This window comes from Geotrypetes seraphini, chromosome 14 (genome assembly GCF_902459505.1).
Source record: "Geotrypetes seraphini chromosome 14, aGeoSer1.1, whole genome shotgun sequence".
Classification (NCBI taxonomy): Eukaryota; Metazoa; Chordata; class Amphibia; order Gymnophiona; family Dermophiidae; genus Geotrypetes; species Geotrypetes seraphini.
In genome coordinates this window covers 17355294-17372266 of record NC_047097.1, presented here as the reverse complement: position 1 = coordinate 17372266, position 16973 = coordinate 17355294, and the positions used below count along the sequence as shown (strand labels likewise).

The 16973-nt window shown below is 41.2% G+C and overlaps 1 protein-coding gene across 2 annotated transcripts in view; it reads right to left on the bottom strand.

Moving 5' to 3' along the window:
• The window catches only part of SPPL2A (signal peptide peptidase like 2A), a 62457-nt gene extending 51211 nt beyond the window's left edge, over window positions 1-11246 (bottom strand). The window contains exons 1-3 of one of the 2 annotated variants that reach the window (XM_033920800.1): window positions 10684-11246; window positions 5964-6083; window positions 3194-3376 (exon numbers count right to left, since the gene is read on the bottom strand). In XM_033920800.1, coding sequence (XP_033776691.1) covers window positions 3194-3376; window positions 5964-6083; window positions 10684-10761 — 381 coding nt within the window. In that variant the 5' untranslated portion in view covers window positions 10762-11246. The remainder of the gene's footprint in view (window positions 1-3193; window positions 3377-5963; window positions 6084-10683) is intronic. The other variant, XM_033920801.1, reaches the window with a different exon arrangement.
• Between the last annotated feature and the right edge of the window lie 5727 nt (window positions 11247-16973).

Genomic DNA, 16973 nt, shown 5'->3' with positions numbered 1-16973 from the left:
TATTTAGAATCTATTGGTGTTTCAGGAAATGTCCTGAACTGGTCAGTAGATCGTACTAAGTGTTCAAGGACGATAAACTCTCTTATCGTTGGGTAAATGTATGTGGGGTTCCTCAAGGTTCACCTTTATCTCCGACCCTGTTTAATATTTACCTTGCATCATTAGGAAACCTCTTGCAAAGTTTAAATCTTAGGTTTTCTATTTATGCTGACGACATCATTATAGTAATCCCCCTAACGTGTCTGACAAATTTCATAGCAACTATTCTGAAACAGATTGAATTCTGGATGATTGATTTCAAATTGAAACTGAACCCTGAAAAAACTAAATTTTTTCTTGCAAGCCCTAGTAACAAGATTAAAGAATCAATGATACACCTGAATGGTTTTGATTATCCTATAGAACAGTTCATAAAAATATTGGGAGTGACTTTAGACCAACACCTTACCATAGAACAACAAACAGATTTGTTACTCATGAAATGTTTCTTAGTTCTTTGGAAACTCCGTACCATTAACAAATATTTTGATACAGCTTCCTTTTGTTTGTTAGTTCAGTCATCGATACTGAGTATCCTTGATTATTGTAATAAAATTTACCTGGACGCTTATAAGAAAATCTTCAAAAAACACTGCTGTCTGACTGATTTTCGGTCTGAAAAAATGGGAGCATGTTACTCCTTATTACCAAAAATTACACTGCCTACCGATTGAGGCTAGAGTTTTATTCAAATTTGCATGTATTTGCTTCAAATCAATCTTCGGTATGTCCCCAGATTACCTTGTTTCCCATTTCTCTTTAAATCACTCCAATAAGCCTTCCCATATCCTACTGTCACATCGTGTCGTTTGAAGAGATTTCTCGAGAGAACTCTCTCTTTCCAGGCAGCCAAAATGAACGTCTGGTTTGGCAATATCATGCCAGGAATCTCATCCTATTATTTTTTTTAGAAAACTATTAAAGACACAACTATTTGACAAATTTGTAACCCAAGCTTCCTAATGCTTTTTAAATATAACATGTATTGTGTACATTCTAGAAATTGATGTATCTTTTTGAACTGTATATTCGCTGGATGTTCAGCCTTATTTGCTGTGAACCGCCTGGAACCATTCGTGGTCTGGCGGTATATAAGAATAAATTATTATTATTATTATTAAATTCTGAGGTTTTTCTCCACTTATTGAGATATTTGTTGGAATTTGTTTGATACCGTTTTTGGCACATTTTGCCCTGTTTGATTCAATCCTTTATAAATGTTCTCTTTGTAAGAAGTAAAGTAGCTATATTTTTTTTTTTTACTTTTGGAGTTTACTACTTCCGGGCAGCAAAAAGGTTAAGAGGATACATTGTAAAGATTGTTGCTTTTGTCCGGGTCTCGCCACATTTGGGTAGGCAGAACCAACATTTTAGTCATCATGCTGTGGCTTTCTTAAGCCTGAAGAAAGCCAAAGCATAATGGCTCAAATGTCAGTTCTACCTAAACAGATGTGGCAAGACCTATGGCAACAATCATGATGCCAGCCATGGAAGCCTAAGAGAAGATACATTGTAAAGATAAATAATGTATTAAAACTTATGGCAAGAATGTCCAGTGTTTGTAGATTGGCTGACCTTGAAAATCCAAATTTCTAACCTCGGTTTATATTAGAGTCAACCTTCCCCCCCTCTTTTTTTTTTTTTTGGGGGGGGGTAAAAGGTCACCTTGGTTTATATTCAAGTAAATACAGCATGTTATTTGTAAAAAGTAAATAATGGAAGCACAAATCAGTGACACCACAGATGAATAGGGAAGGAAAGGGGATGGGATTTCATATACCATCTTTCTGTGGTTACAATCCAAGTGATTTACATATTACAGTATATATTTATTTCATACCTGGAACAATGGAGTTTAATGACCTGCCCAGAGTCACAAGGAGTGGGAATCAAACTCAGTTCCCCTGATTCTCAGGCCATTGCACTGACCAGCCAAAACATAACCTACATCAGGGGTAGGGAACTCCGATCCTCGAGAGCCATATTCCAGTCGCGTTTTCAGGATTTCCCCAATGAATATGCATTGAAAGCAGTGCATGCAAATAGATCCAATGCATATTCATTGGGGAAATTCTGAAAACCTGACTGGAATACGGCTCTCGAGGTCCGGAGTTCCCTACCCCTGACCTACATCATGGTGGCGAGAAGCCTATTAGAAGTGACTTTCAAGAAGGTACTAGTGCAGGTTTATCCAAGTTCAATCCTCAAGGGCCGCATGCACACCATATTTTCCAGGATAAACCAAATAAATATGCATGAAAAAGATTTGCATATGCAAGTCCTGAAAGCAGTGAGGGAATTTGCATAGAGTGACCATATTTAAAACCCTAAATTTCAAGCAGTGTGGAAAAGCCACATATTTTAGACAACGGTTGTTTTAGTTTTAGTAGCTGTGTGGAATATTAGAAAACTTTGTAATAAGACATGGAAGGAAATGTGAGTGTATTTTAGTGTTGATCTTTTAAGAGCGAGAGAAAGATGGGCCATTTCAAGCCTTACCAAACAAGGAAGTGGAGGCCAGTAGTTCAGATTCTGGGTGTGCTTGAGACTGAAATGAAAGGCAATGGTAGGGAAAACGATTGGAAATTTAGGTAAAGAGACATGAAGAGGGGTGGCAGAGAGGAAGTTGGTGTGGTGTTTAGTAATGTATACATTCATCTACCCAAAATGGAATAATCTTAAATGAACAGACTGAATTGGTCAATTTGGCCTTTTTATGTCATTTTTAAAATTATAATACCAAAAAAGAAAACCAAGCATTGCTACTGCTATGTCTTTTCAACATAACAGTTTTCAGACAAATATACATTACTAATATGCTTCCAAAATTTTTCTGAACACCAAGAAGCAGATATACCCAGAAGTGATATATTCTACAAGTTGGAGGAAGCCTGTAATGATGACTGAACTCTGAGTCAGAGAGGGACTGAAAAACTAATAACGAGCAACTGGTTTACAAATCTACATAAAATACATCAACAAGATAGATCACTGGTATACAAAGTATATTCAGTGTATCTACCCAGGCCCACAGAAATAAGGCCAAAATCTTGTATATAAATCAATAAATACAACATACCTGCATGTCCAGACTAAAACACAAGAAGGACAGGCAAGTTACAAAGAATTTTCTTAGTACACTTTTAGAACTTACAAGTCCAGTTTTGCTTGCAATCAGTAGAACTCTTGCACTATTGTTCTCAGCAATCCTGGCAGTTTCTATAAAACTGCAATTCTCCAGGAACACCACAACTGCTTTATCTTTTATACCTCTGGCAGGGACATCAGAAGCACTGCACAGTTGCCTTGTGATCAAGTTTTCCATCTTGTATGAAGTCTACAAAGAGAATATTTCACCACTGAATTATTGTTTTATTCTAAAAACTTACTATATGGCTACAGTCTATAGTCAAAATAACCAAAATCCACATGAACTCTATATATTTTCAAGTTTAATGTAGATCTAAAGAACTGTGTAAAAATAACATTCTGCAATGTTTTATAAAATAAAATTTTGAAAACAATATAAAGATAAAATTTTATAACATGAAACAAATGTTTAGCAGCAGTGCTTGAATACTCTGACAAGTTACAATGCTGTTAGATTTACTCTTGACATAAATGTTTTTTTGCAGGAATTGAGCTTATTTTTTTTCATCTTTAATGGATGCTCCTAAACCAGATTTATAAATGAAAATTCTAGACATAAATGGAGACAGGGTGGCTTGTTATCCCTACCAACAGCAATGTCATCTATTCTGTGCAATTCATGAGATATGCAAAAACTGTACAAAAGAGCTCCATGACAAAGACCTGAATACTTCCAAACAGGCTTGAATACCTTTAATGCTACAAGAGAAAATTAATCAGTTTGACCTATGTGACCCCTCATTTAAAATCAGTTTAACAAAAGAATAGATTTTTACATTTAATTACCTTGAAGTAAAATCAGACCCACATGAATCCATTAGGAAGTTATATGCAGTATCGTGGAGATATTCTAAATTCATGCCATTTCTATGATCTCTAACAGCAGATGTCCCTGGTCAGTTTCGAGATATTTCTTTCTCTACCTACATCTCTGAACTAATCTAGCAGTACAATAAGGATAGCGATTTTCTTCTCTTTTTTGAGAGTTGCATGATTATTTGTACTAACTGGTATTCTGGTATGCTACCAAAAATATACTTGATTTCATTTTTTGAAGCAGACATTTATCTTAACTAGGTGATCAAACTTCTCATCCTATTATTGGACGCCAATAGTTTGTAAAGTTTGTGGCTTTATCACAAAATGGAGCAAATGTGCCCGAGAAACACAAATGTTTAACACAATCATTTAAATTTGTGTGTCCTAAACAAGACTATAAGATGAGATTTCCAATTGGTATTATTCCAGCAAACAAATACTAACTTTTAAACAATCAAGTTGGATCCGGTGGGGATTCTGCACAATGCAGAATATGCTCAGAAGTTGTCCACAAGCCCACAGAAAAAGGTGGTCTGCAGAAAAGGAGTGAGTGTTTTCTTCCAATATCTTGGAACTCTCTCAGAAAGTGATCTATGTGGTGTCCAAAGTCTTGTGCTGTTTTTACGAGACTCTGAGAACAGCACAAAATTTCAGGCACCATGTAACTCATATTCAGGCAGTTCTGCGACACAAGAAAAAACCAACATACTGTTTTAAATAGGCTTTTGGATTGCAACTCTCAATATAGGGAAGTTGGGATGTCCTCCAGGGAAGTTCATGAATAATATATAGAGAAATTAATGGGCCTTTGGAAATATTGAATGTGGAAAGTATGGATATGATACAGGGATATAATATAAACATGATAGTATTCTTGAAATAAATGAAATTAAGTCTGTGCTATTTTTTTTATGGAGTTCTTTTCAATTCTGAATATTCAGACTAATTTTGTGAACTACTCCGATATGGTAAGGGTAAGCGGTAGATCAAATCTTTTAAATAAATACTTGTGACCTGGATTGGCCACCATGAGTTCTGAGTTGCAGACAGCCATGATTTCTTGCAACTGCTAATATTTTGGTGCTCGTGATTGTTGCTGCAGTTGCCAGTAGTTGAAAGAATTTGGTGCTGCTTGCAACTTCTCTTGAGATCTGCATGTTGCCAAAAGAAAATCCCCGAAAGCCAGAAACCCTAACCCCCAAGTTCTCTCCTGCAACTTATAGCCTCCACTACATCTTCCCTATGATGTCTTAAGAGGAAGCAAGATCTCCAGCTTGATAATTGTGATATGTAAATGTTAATTCTTGAGGGAATTACTAGATAATAGAAGAAACATTAAACTTTTTTCCTATGGCTACTGGTGAACTACTTACACAAGAAGGGGCATGCTAAAATTATGGATTTTAATTCTGCATGATCAAGAATGCAAGTGATAAGTATAGCATTTTAACAATGATGACAGACTTGTTTGAATATGCTTATGTCCTCTGATTTTAATGAAAACTGCCCCACTAGATCCAACACTGTCAGTTTTGTCAGTAGAACCCAAACCGTTGGGGACTGTGGACCCAACACAGTCCGTGTTTCGACAAAACTGTCTTTCTCAGGGGTCCCTAAAGGTCCCGATACAGAAACTCGTGGATCAGAGGCTAAAAACGACTCTTGGCAAAACTCTGCGCATTTTTAGCCTCTTATCCTCGAGTTTCTGTATCAGGGACCCTTGCGGAAGACAGTTTTGTCAAAACACGGACCGTGTTAGATCCACTGTCTTCAACGGTTTGGTCCTAGATATTTTGTGGATTATTGGATTGAACTTTTAATAAAGCCTGTATCTTGATCATCTTCTCCACAGTGTCTTTGGTTTTATCAGATTTTTATTTCTGTGGAGTACTAAGGGTCAACCTTTTGGTTGTGCAGTTTTGTCAGTAGTTCATCATTAAAACTACAGTACTTACAGCATTGTCAAGAGTACTTGGTAGAGTAGTCCATGATGAATTGTACAGCATACAATAGTCAAGGGTTACACGACTTGATTCACCTCCAGATACATGTAAGATTCCCTGCTGTGCATATACCTACAAGGTGACCAGAGATGTCTCAGTTTAACAGTTTCATCCAACACTAACATGGTGGAATGGTTGACAGGGTATAAAACTGTACTATCTATTAAAAAACAGCATGGAAATATATTAACAACCGAGGTGATAAGAAGGAGAATATGTTCACAAATGTACATGACACTGACCTGCATGAGTAACTTATTTATTCAATAATCCGCCTTCTGAAATAGTGCAATGAATTGTACACTTTAGTGAATGTTATTCTGGATACCTTTAATTTGATATGAGAAACATTTTTCTTACTCCTATACCCAAGTCTGCTGTAATTACTTGGAAGTGCCAGATCCAAGTCAGATCAATTACCAGTATGCTCTTATTCACAAAGTTGATTGAATTGACTGTAGATCAACAGCCATCGAGACATCTAGATAAATTTAACATTTTACTTTCCTCTCAATTTGGGTTTAGAAATGTACATAGCACTGAAAATCTGTTTGTGACTTTGGTATTACAAGCAAAGAAAATTCTTAGCAAAGATGGTTATTTATTTGTAGTATTTACAGTATATACCACTTACATTCAGGTACTCAAGCATTTTTTCCTATCTGTCCTGGTGGGCTCATGCTCTATCTAATGTACCTGGAGCAATGGGGGATTAAGTGACTTGTCTGGGGTCACTAAAAGCAGCATGGCATTTGAGCTGAGATTGTAGCTCTAATCACTGCACCACACTGGTTAAGCAGTTCTATTGCAATTTGGGTGACGGGATAATCGCGCACCAGACACCAGCGCGCCGACAATCCAGGGTTGACAATTCGGCGCAAGAAAGAAGCACACCGTGGAAAATCTTATTTTTAAAGAGCTCCGACAGGGGGTGTGGGGGGGCAAACCTCCCCCCCCCCCACTTTACTGCATAGTGTTCGCGCTGCCGGTAGGGAGGTGGTGTGGGGGGTGCAACCCCCTACATTATAGAGAAAACAGAACTTTTCCCGAAAAAAAATCAGAGAAAGTTCCGTTTTCTCTATAATGGAGGGTTCCAAACCGCCCAACCCCCAACAGCAGCGCGAACACTATGCAGTAAAGTGGAGGGGTTCCCCCCACACACACATCCCCCATCGGAGCTCTTTAAAAATTAGTTTTTCAGCGACGCACTTCTTTCTTGCGCCGAATTGTCAGCACGCTGGTGTCTCACGCGCCACTGACTATGAACCGCAATTTGACATCTCAGCTGCTTTCGATAGTTGACCATACATTGCTGCTTACTAAATTGAGTGAAATAGGAATATCTGGCAAAGTATTTAGTTGGTTTCAGAAAATTTTTCTTGAATAGGAGTCATGTGTTAAAACTGAAGTGTGCAGGAGTAGCCTAATAGTGAAGTGGGCTGAGAACCAAACCCGTTTGATTCCCACTGCAGCTCCCTGTGACCCTGAACAAGTCACTTAACCATCTGTTCCTCCAATACAAAACTTACATTATGAACCCACTAGGGACAGAAAAAGTACCTGAATATAATATATGTAAACCATTTGGTTTACCCACAGAAAGTCAGTACAGTAGACTCTCTGTTAACCGGAACTCAAGCAACCAACAAAAAAATCTAATACTTTAATACTTTAAATAAAAATTAAAATAAAATCAATTCAGGTGCAAGGGAATCCAAAATTTCCTTTTAAATCATTGTCGCTGGTTTGAAATCAGGTTCAAATACTTCAGGTGTTGTAATGTGTCCCCCCAAAAAGAGAGAAAAAAACAAATTTCACCGTATGATGTCAAAAACCATACAGTGGAATTTGTTTTTTTCTCTCTTTTTGGGGGGGACACATTACAACACCTGAACTATTTGAACCTGATTTCAAACCAGCGACAATGATTTAAAAGGAAATTTTGGATTCCCTTGCACCTGAATCCTGACGCTGATGACCAATGCTTGAAGCTAAGTACCATCTTTATTATATGCTTTAACTGTTGATCAAATGGACTAATATTAAGTTATTTAATTCATTATATATAAGGCAGGCAGGTAGGAGAGTGCAATGATGGAATTATACAACATCATTGCTTTATAACACTGTTGTGTTTGAATGATGTTACAAACTGAGCACTCACTTATAATTTAAATATAGTTTATTATTTTTTATTAATTTTTAATTAAGTTGATAAACAATTGAATTCTTATATAACTTTTATGCATAGAGAATGACACGGTGACCATTACCCGCGGCTAGCCACGGGTAACCTGCCGAAACAGGGATGTAAAAAATTGGTCACCGCAGGTATGGGGATAAGGCACTGCACCTTAATTTTTGTGTTCAGAATCCAGACTTTCATTTTTTTAGCTTAAGAACACTGTAACCATGTGTATCATCTAGCACAGTGCTCTCCATGCTGACAGCACTGTAAATGTATATTTATATTCAGAGGCTGTTTATTTACAATCAGTTTTGCTGTTTCCTATATTTGTATTCAAATATAGTATTCCTTTTTCCTCTACAGCCAAACCATAATTGTAAGGTTTGTGAGTTGACATCAGTCCTTTACAAGTCTGCCAAACAGCAAGCTAGGGAAACAGACTTACATAGTCCAGCTTCTCTCACGTGATATACACTCAATAATAAAATAGGTACATGAAACACCTGGAAAATTTTTCAGGTTTTATTCATCCAAAGAGCTTGTGAATTTGCTATTATTCATTTTCTGCTTTATCTATCCAACTAATATAGTCATTAAAAAAATTTCTTGTGAGACTGAGACTCAACTGTTTTTGTAAACCAAAGGATCATGGTTCACATAAACAGTCAGGTAGGTCTAAGCTAGCAGAGGGAGGAAGTGACCCGTTGTGTAGCAGTTCACTTCCTCCTACTCTTCCTGCAGTAGCTTAACGCTGAAGGGGAAAAGAGAGTGAGAAGAGCCGCTGTTGCCCATGCGTACACTGAATTCTGCATAGCATGTGTACAATTCTGTGCATCCTGCAGGGGGGAGGGGGGGGGGGGTTAGGAAATCTGTGCAAGCAAAATTCTGCCAGGAGTAAAACTACTGTACTTTGCCTAGTTGTCAAACAGCATTAGATATGCTAATAATGGGATACACAAGAAATGACTAGTTTACCAGCACGTACTTCCTAATGTGACTGTGTAAACTTCTAAGTTGTTCCCTGTGACCCTGGGCAAATCACTTAGGGCTCCTTTTATCAAGCCGCCCCGTGCGTTAAACTGCCAGCTGCGCTAGTCGCTACCGCCTCCTCTTGAGCAGGCGGTAGTTTTTAGGCCAGCGCAGGGGTTAGCGCGTGATGAAAGTCACACGCGTTAACCCCGCAAGCGCGGCTTGATAAAAGGAGCCCTTAATTCCCCACATTGCCCAAGGGACATTAGATAGATTGTGAGCCTGCCAGGACAGACAGGAAAAAATGCTTGAGTAACTGAATCAAATTTATGTAAACCGTTCTGAGCTCCCCTGGGAGAACGGTATAGAAAATTGAATAAATAAATGGTAGTGTGTATGATGTAAACAAATCAGTTTGCAAACCATCTATATTGGCTATCATGACAGTTTTTGAAAACAAATTAACCCCCCCCCCATACACACATTTTTTACAAAACCGTAGTGTGGTTTTTGGCATGGCGGTTAACAGCTCTGACACTGATAGGAATTCAATGAGCGTCAGAGTTGTTACTGCTGTGGCTGGCATTAAAAACCATGCTACGGTTTTGTAAAAATGTGTGTGGGGGGAAGGGGGTTAAAGCTGAATGGTATTTTGCATGCTACTATCAAAGATTTGGAGAAAAATATACAACAATCCCCTCCCCCCTTTTTACAAAAGCATGGAAGAAAGAGGTTTTTAGCGCCGCCAGTGCGCCGAATGCTCTGCTCTGATGGTCATAGAGTTCCTATGAGACCAGTGCATTTGGTGCACCGGCAGGCACTAAAAACCTCTTCCACGTTTTTGTAAAAAGGAGGGGGGTTATTATTTCTGTAGTACTACCAGATGCATGTATCGCTGCACATTAAACACACAAGAGACAGTCCCTGCCCGATAGAGCTTACAATCTAATTGTGATAAAGACACATATGACAAAAGGATGAATCTAGATTTGGTGTTCAGGGAAGTTACCAAGTTCTAGGACGGAGCCTCTTTTTACCAGTTTCTAGTTTCTGATGTTACCCGTTGAACTCAATGCAGCTATTATTTGGGTTTCTGCCAGGTACTTGTAACCTGGATTAGTCACTGTTGGAAACTAGATACTAAGCTAGACTGGTCTGACTCTAACCCTGTATGGCTGTTCTTATGCTAGAAGAGTTTAACAGGGTACCTGAGCAGCTCTGAAAGAATCTCAGGCAGGCGGCTGAACAAGGTGTACATCCATAATGTCCTTTTTGATTGTTAATTGTCATTATATTGCTATATTGTAGTTGTTGGGTTGGGGTTTTTTTTTTTTGGGGGGGGTCTCTATCTTTTCTTTTTTCAAACATTTGACTTATGTTATCTTATACTGTTGTGATTCATTTATGTATGTTCTATTTAAATGTCAATAAAAATTATTGAACTTAAAAAAAAAAAATACACACACTTGATCCTTAAACTGTAAGGGGAGGGATTGGGGGAGTTTAGACATTTACCTGCTGGTGCTGAAAGAAGAGTATAAGTGACAGCAACAGGCCCCAGGGACTCCACAGCTGAAAGCTCTTTCCCCCCATGGTTTCAGCCTTCCCACGCCCGCCTGTCCACAAAACCGGAACTCAAGGGCACAGCGTGAGCAGGAGTATGTCACCCAACAGCTCGGCACCGGCCCTCACTTCGCGACCCACCGGCGGCGCTTCCTACTTCCAATTCGCTCCCCTCCTCTACCGGAAGCTACGTGTGCAATCCAAAGAGCGGACTGCCCCGAGGAAACCTGCCTAGCAACTAGTGAGTCACTCGTAGGCGCCTCCCGATAGGAGCGCCTGCCGCGAGCTTGACGAGTCACTCGAAGGCGCCTCCCGATAGGAGCGTCTGGCGCGAGCTTGACGAGTCACTCGTAGGCGCCTCCCGATAGGAGCGCCTGGCGCGAGCTTGACGAGTCACTCGTAGGCGCCTCCTGATAGGAGCGCCTGGCGCGAGCTTGACGAGTCACTCGTAGGCGCCTCCTGATAGGAGCGCCTGGCGCGAGCTTGACGAGTCACTCGTAGGCGCCTCCCGATAGGAGCGCCTGGCGCGAGCTTGATGACTCACTCGTAGGCGCCTCCCGATAGCGCCTGGCGCGAGCTTGAACTGCCCAGCTGTGATTATTGTCTTCTGCTTTAAAGGAAGCGAAGGAGCACCGGGTGGGAAAGTTTCGCCTGGCCTGCTTTTAGGATGGGGCCAGAGACGGGCCATTCGGCACGCTCGTTCTCGGCTTCACGGGTTCTAATCCAGTGCCGGCAACGAGAGGCGCATACGCATACGCGTGGAATCTGCAGCCAGTTATCCTCTCCGGCCTCCAGGGAACTGGCTAATTGTATTTTTACTTTGAAACAGAGCTGGAAACGATTTAGAGACGGCAGTTACAGTGAGAAACGCTTGGGTCCAGGCGCATATCAGGATTTTCCCAATGAATATTCATTGAAAGCAGTGCATGCACATAGATCTCATGCATATTCATTGGGGAAATCCTGAAAACCCGAATGGATTTGGCCCTCAAGGAGGGACTTTGGAGACCCCTGCTCTAGATCAAGGGTGGGCAACTCCGAAGTTATCGACCTCTTTGGTACAAATTGAAGAGATGCAGTGTCAAATGGGCAGAAAATCCTGGCAAGTGAGTTAAAACAGAAACCAGAGCATGGAACAACATGATTTGAAATGAATAACATAATCAGACAAAGTAAAAACATAAAAATATCTATTGTGTGATTACAATATGGCAGTTTTGAAATGTGTAGCCTGCTAAAGCTAGTGTTAGACATGGCTGGGTCAGGATCCCCCCCCACCCAGCCCATTACCAGGCTATGTTGCCTTCAGCTTCCAGCAGACTTAGGGCTCTCTGGCCAGTTGCCCTAGTTTCATTTTAACACTACCCCTAACATTTGTGATCTTTATATAGTATAAGAGGAAATGGATCTTTCTAATTTCTTTGGTATTGTACTCCATGCAAGGTATGGCTTCTTGGGATTTTGGTTTAACTTAAATTTACTATTTTTAGCCAGCTATTATGTACTTCACATTTGTTTTCTACATATGACTGAGGAATTCTCTGTTAGCATGAATTTTCTATGTAGCATTCTGTAGTAATTTGGCTTGTTCAGCTCTCTTGCTAGTGGAGGGGAGATAGGGGTTTTGTTGAGCTTGGTTCTGTATTGTTTGTGATTTATAAAATGAGTCGTACAAACTATTGTTTCTTTTTATACTTTAATAAAATGATTTAAATATAAAAAGTCATAACTGATATCTGTGCAGATGGGATCAGACTGAATTCAATGGGGCAGGGACAAACTTTGTTCCTGTGTCAGTCTCCAGCATGCAGCACTACTACTCACACTTGATCACCTGCCCCAAAGAAAAAAAAAAGTGTGTTTTTTCTGCTGTTCTTGCTTGCTGGTTTTGCTCCAGGGCCTATATTGTTCCCTCTGCATGGTTGGGAAGGGGAGAAAGATAGGAAAGCACAGTTACTTACCGTAACAGGTGTTATCCATGGACAGCAGGCAGATATTCTCACATGTGGGCGACATCATTCATGGAGCCCGGATGAGGACTGCCTCGCAAGCAGACTTGATAGTAAAACTAAGAAAGATCACGACTGCCGCACATGCGCGAGTGCCTTCCTGCCCGAAGTAGGGCGCGCGTCTCCTATCAGAATCATGGTGGCATGTTCGTGTTTGAGTTTGACGAGTGTCCTGAGAATGGGAGGAAATGCATATAGAAACTAGTTTGTCCATTCTAGAAGAAAAGCATCTGCCTCTAGACGATGAGGAGAGTATATCCTAGAGCAGAATTGAGGCAGTTTGTTGTTGTGGGGAGATGCAAAGAGATCTATCTGAGGAGTCCCCCACTGAAAAAAAATGTGATGGAGAGGCGAGGAATTGAGTGTCCATTCGTGAGGTTGTAGAAGACGACTCAATTTGTCCATCAGACAGTTTCTCTCTCCTTGAATATAGACCGCTTTTAGAAAGGTGTTGTGAAGGATTGCCCAATTCCACGCCTTTTGAGCTTCCTGACAGAGAGGGAGAGATCCTGTTCCTCCCTGCTTGTTGACGTAGTATATGGCTACTTGATTGATTGTCTGTCCGAATGAGGATTACTTGATCATGGAGAAGATGCTGAAAAGCTTTGAGAGCACTGAAGATCACTCTGAGTTCCAACAGATTTATGTGACACTGCCGATCTGTGCTGGACCAATCAAGATGAGCCCCCCAAGCATAGTCAAGGAACCTGTCGTGAAGACCTTCTGATGAGGGGGCGTTTGAAACAGTAAACCTGGAGAGATTGGATGAGAGCATCCACCAGTGGAGAGACTGTCTCAATGAAGGAGTCACTGTAATGTGCTGAAAGAGTGGGTCTAAAGCCTGTGCCTACTGAGATGCCAGGGTCCACTGAGGAATTCTGAGGTGAAGTCTGGCAAAAGGAGTAACGTGAACTATAGAGGCCATGTGACCTAGGAGAAAGTGAAGTGATGGATGACACTTTGTGACAAAGTTGAATGGGAGCATCCTGATGCTGCTGAGGAAGGAATGCTCTGAGTTGCACAGTATCCAGTACAGTTCTGATGAACTGTAGAGTCTGAGAGGGCTGTAGGTGGGATTTTGGGAAGTTGATTTTGAACCCCAAGCTTTGGAGGAACCAAGTAGTCCGTTGGGTCGCTACAATAATCCCCTGAGATGTTGAATCCTTGATGAGTCAGTTGTCCAGGATGGAAAAACCTAAAGACCATGATTTCGCACAGCTGTTGCTACCACTACCAGGCACTTGGTAAAAACTCTGGGAGATGATGCCAGGCCGAAGGGTAGCACTCTGTATTGAAAATGATGATTTCTCACCTGAAATCTGAGGAACTTGAGAGGCTGGATGAATGGGAATGTGAGTATAAGCCTCTTTAAAATCCAGAGAGCAGAACCAATCATTCTGATCTAGGAGGGGATACAAGGATGTCAGAGACAGCATCCAAAATTTCTCTCCGACAAGAGGTTAGATGTATTGAGTTCCCATCGATGGTAATAGAGATGGAGATGGCCCCCTATGGGAAGAGGAGAGGACAGAGGCAGAACTATTGAGGTTATGCTCTGTGTTAGTTGGGTCAAAAAGCTGAGAAACCTTGGGTGCAGCAGGAGTCTGATATTTTTGCTGATGTTGTTGCTGTTTCTTAGGAGGCGGCCTTGAATAAGGAGCCACCTTCTGAGGAAATTGCCTGTAGTAGGATGGAGCAGGCCGAAAACCTTTGGCAGTGGAAGGCTTTGGCCTGATGATGGAAGCAAAGGACTTCTCATGTTCAGATAAACGCTTGGTAGCTGCCTCAATAGAGTCAAACAAATCATCGCCCTGGCATGGAATGTTAGCCAGGCGATCTTGGAGATTCAGGTCTATGTCCACGGTATGAAGCCAGGCAAGATGACGCATGGCCACCGAAAAAGCAGTGACCCTAGAAGACAATTCAAATACATCATATGAAGATTGAACTAGATGCATGCGAAGTTGTCCCAGAGTATTGTGAAGTTGTTGAAACTCTGGAAGTCTATGTTGAGGAAGATATTTGAAGAAATCAGGCATGGTGTTAACCAAATGCTTAAGATAATATGTGAAGACAAAGTTGTAATTCAAAACTTGGGTCGCCATGAGTGAGTTTTGATACAGGCGGCGACCAAACTTGTCCATAGTCCTGCCTTCTCTTCCAGGTGGGACGGTGGCATAAACTTTGGCAGGACTGGTTCTTTTTAAAGAAGATTCCACAAGAAGAGACTGATGGGATAATTGAGACTTCTCAAATCCCTTACACTGAATCATCCAATATCGAGATTCCAACTTTGCTGGCACAGCAGGAACTGAATATGGTGTTTCAAGATTTCTCTTGAAAGTTTGAGAAAGAATGCCATTTATGGGTAATTTGAGAGACTCTCTAGGAGGATGAGACATACCCAGCTCTTCCAGATACTCTTTAGAGTATTCTGAGTCAGATTCTAAAGATATGTTAAGATCTTTACTCATTTTAGAAAGAAACTTGGTAAAGGATACCTGTCTGAAGAGGAATGACCTCGTTGAGGAGAAGGTGATCTAGAACGCCTCGAGGTCTCTCTCATAGCAGAGAATGAAGGTGAAGCCTCTCTGGAGTATTGATACCTGATATCCAAGTCCAGAGGCAAGGATGATCCACTTCTGGAATGTGAAGAGAACCTCGCAGAAGAACTCGACTGACAAGAGTGGCGATGCTCTACAACTGACAAAGGAGTATGAGGCCTCGATGAGTCTCTATGTCTGGATAAACGAGACCTGTCTCGAGAAGAATACTTAGGTCTTGATGAATGCCTCGACAGTCTCGAATCATGGTCCTGTGATTGAGTCAGATCCAGTCTGGAAGATGAGAGTCGAGGAGTCCTCGTCCTATGCTTCATAAAGGGCAACGCCTTATGTGAAGAGGAAGGACTGGTGGACGGAGTTCAAGGACGAGATACCAAAAAAGACTCATCGAGGCACTATAAAGGACTCGACTCCTTGAAATACTGCTGAGTGCTCAGGCTGGACCGCAGGAAGCAGAGTCGAGACAGGAGTGAATTTGGCAAGCATGTTACCAAACTCCTGATGCAGAATAGTCTCGATCATATTCTGCAAAAGCAGCATCAAGACCACTGGATCTGGTACATTTGATGCGGCTTTAGTCTCCGCGGAAGACGACCTCGAAGGAGAAAGAGATTTGGATTTTGAGACATGTTTTTTTTAGACAGCTTCAAAACCACCGGTTTCAAGGATGGCTTATCTGATGGAGGTGGGTTAGCTATTTGACCTGAAGGAGGCAGTGAAGATAATGGCTCCTCAGGAGAAGATTTAGCTGATTTCCTCGAAGACGATGACTTTAAAAACAAGGAAGGCTTGATTAAGGGCGAGGTTGAGGGAAAAAGCGATATGCCTGTAGAAGACTTCACTGGAATCGAAGGAGAGGACAAGGCTGGGGCAGGAATTGAGGTCAAGGCCTTATCCATGCCGCTGAAAAGCTTGTCTACCTGAATTCGATGACGTTTCAGGGCTCAAGGATGAAGGGTAGCACAGTGGGTATACGACTATGGACAATAGTCAGGTCCTAAACACTGTCCACACCACTTGTGTGGGTCAGTGAGGGAGATCGCGCGTTGTCACCGGCTACACTTCTTAAAGCCTGTAACCGGTCGTAACGTAGAATGAAAAACAGCTGTGGCTAAACTGAAGTGACATGAAGAAAAATAAACTTATAAAACTTTTTTCTTTAAAGAAATACGCAAAAAAACACAGCGACCCTGTAAAGAAAATACACGAGCCACGGTGAGAGAAGGCACAAGTAGAACTAAATCTAGCGCAGAGCATCGAAACAAGTGGCTTGTCGGCTCCGTGGAAAACTGAGAACTGAGGAGACGCGCGCCCTACCTCGGGCGGGAAGGCACTCGCACATGCGCGGTGCAGCAGTCGTGAACTTTCTTAAAGTTTTACAAGCAAGTCTGCTTGCATCCGGGCTCCGTGGATGCCTGCTTGTCCTGGGATAAAAGAAAATAGAGATGAGACATAAAGGAGGAAGGGATGGAGAATGAGCAATGTGGTGAAGTGGTAGATAAAAGGGATAAAGGAAGAATGAGAAAATTGGGGAAGACAATAGGGAACAGGGTGGAAGAAAGGTAAGAGAGGGGGGGAGTACATTACTCAAATATACCTTCCCTTCTTTCCTCCATCTTCTGGCACTGGAGATGCATGGTGTGCCCCATTCTGATGAAATGTATTTATT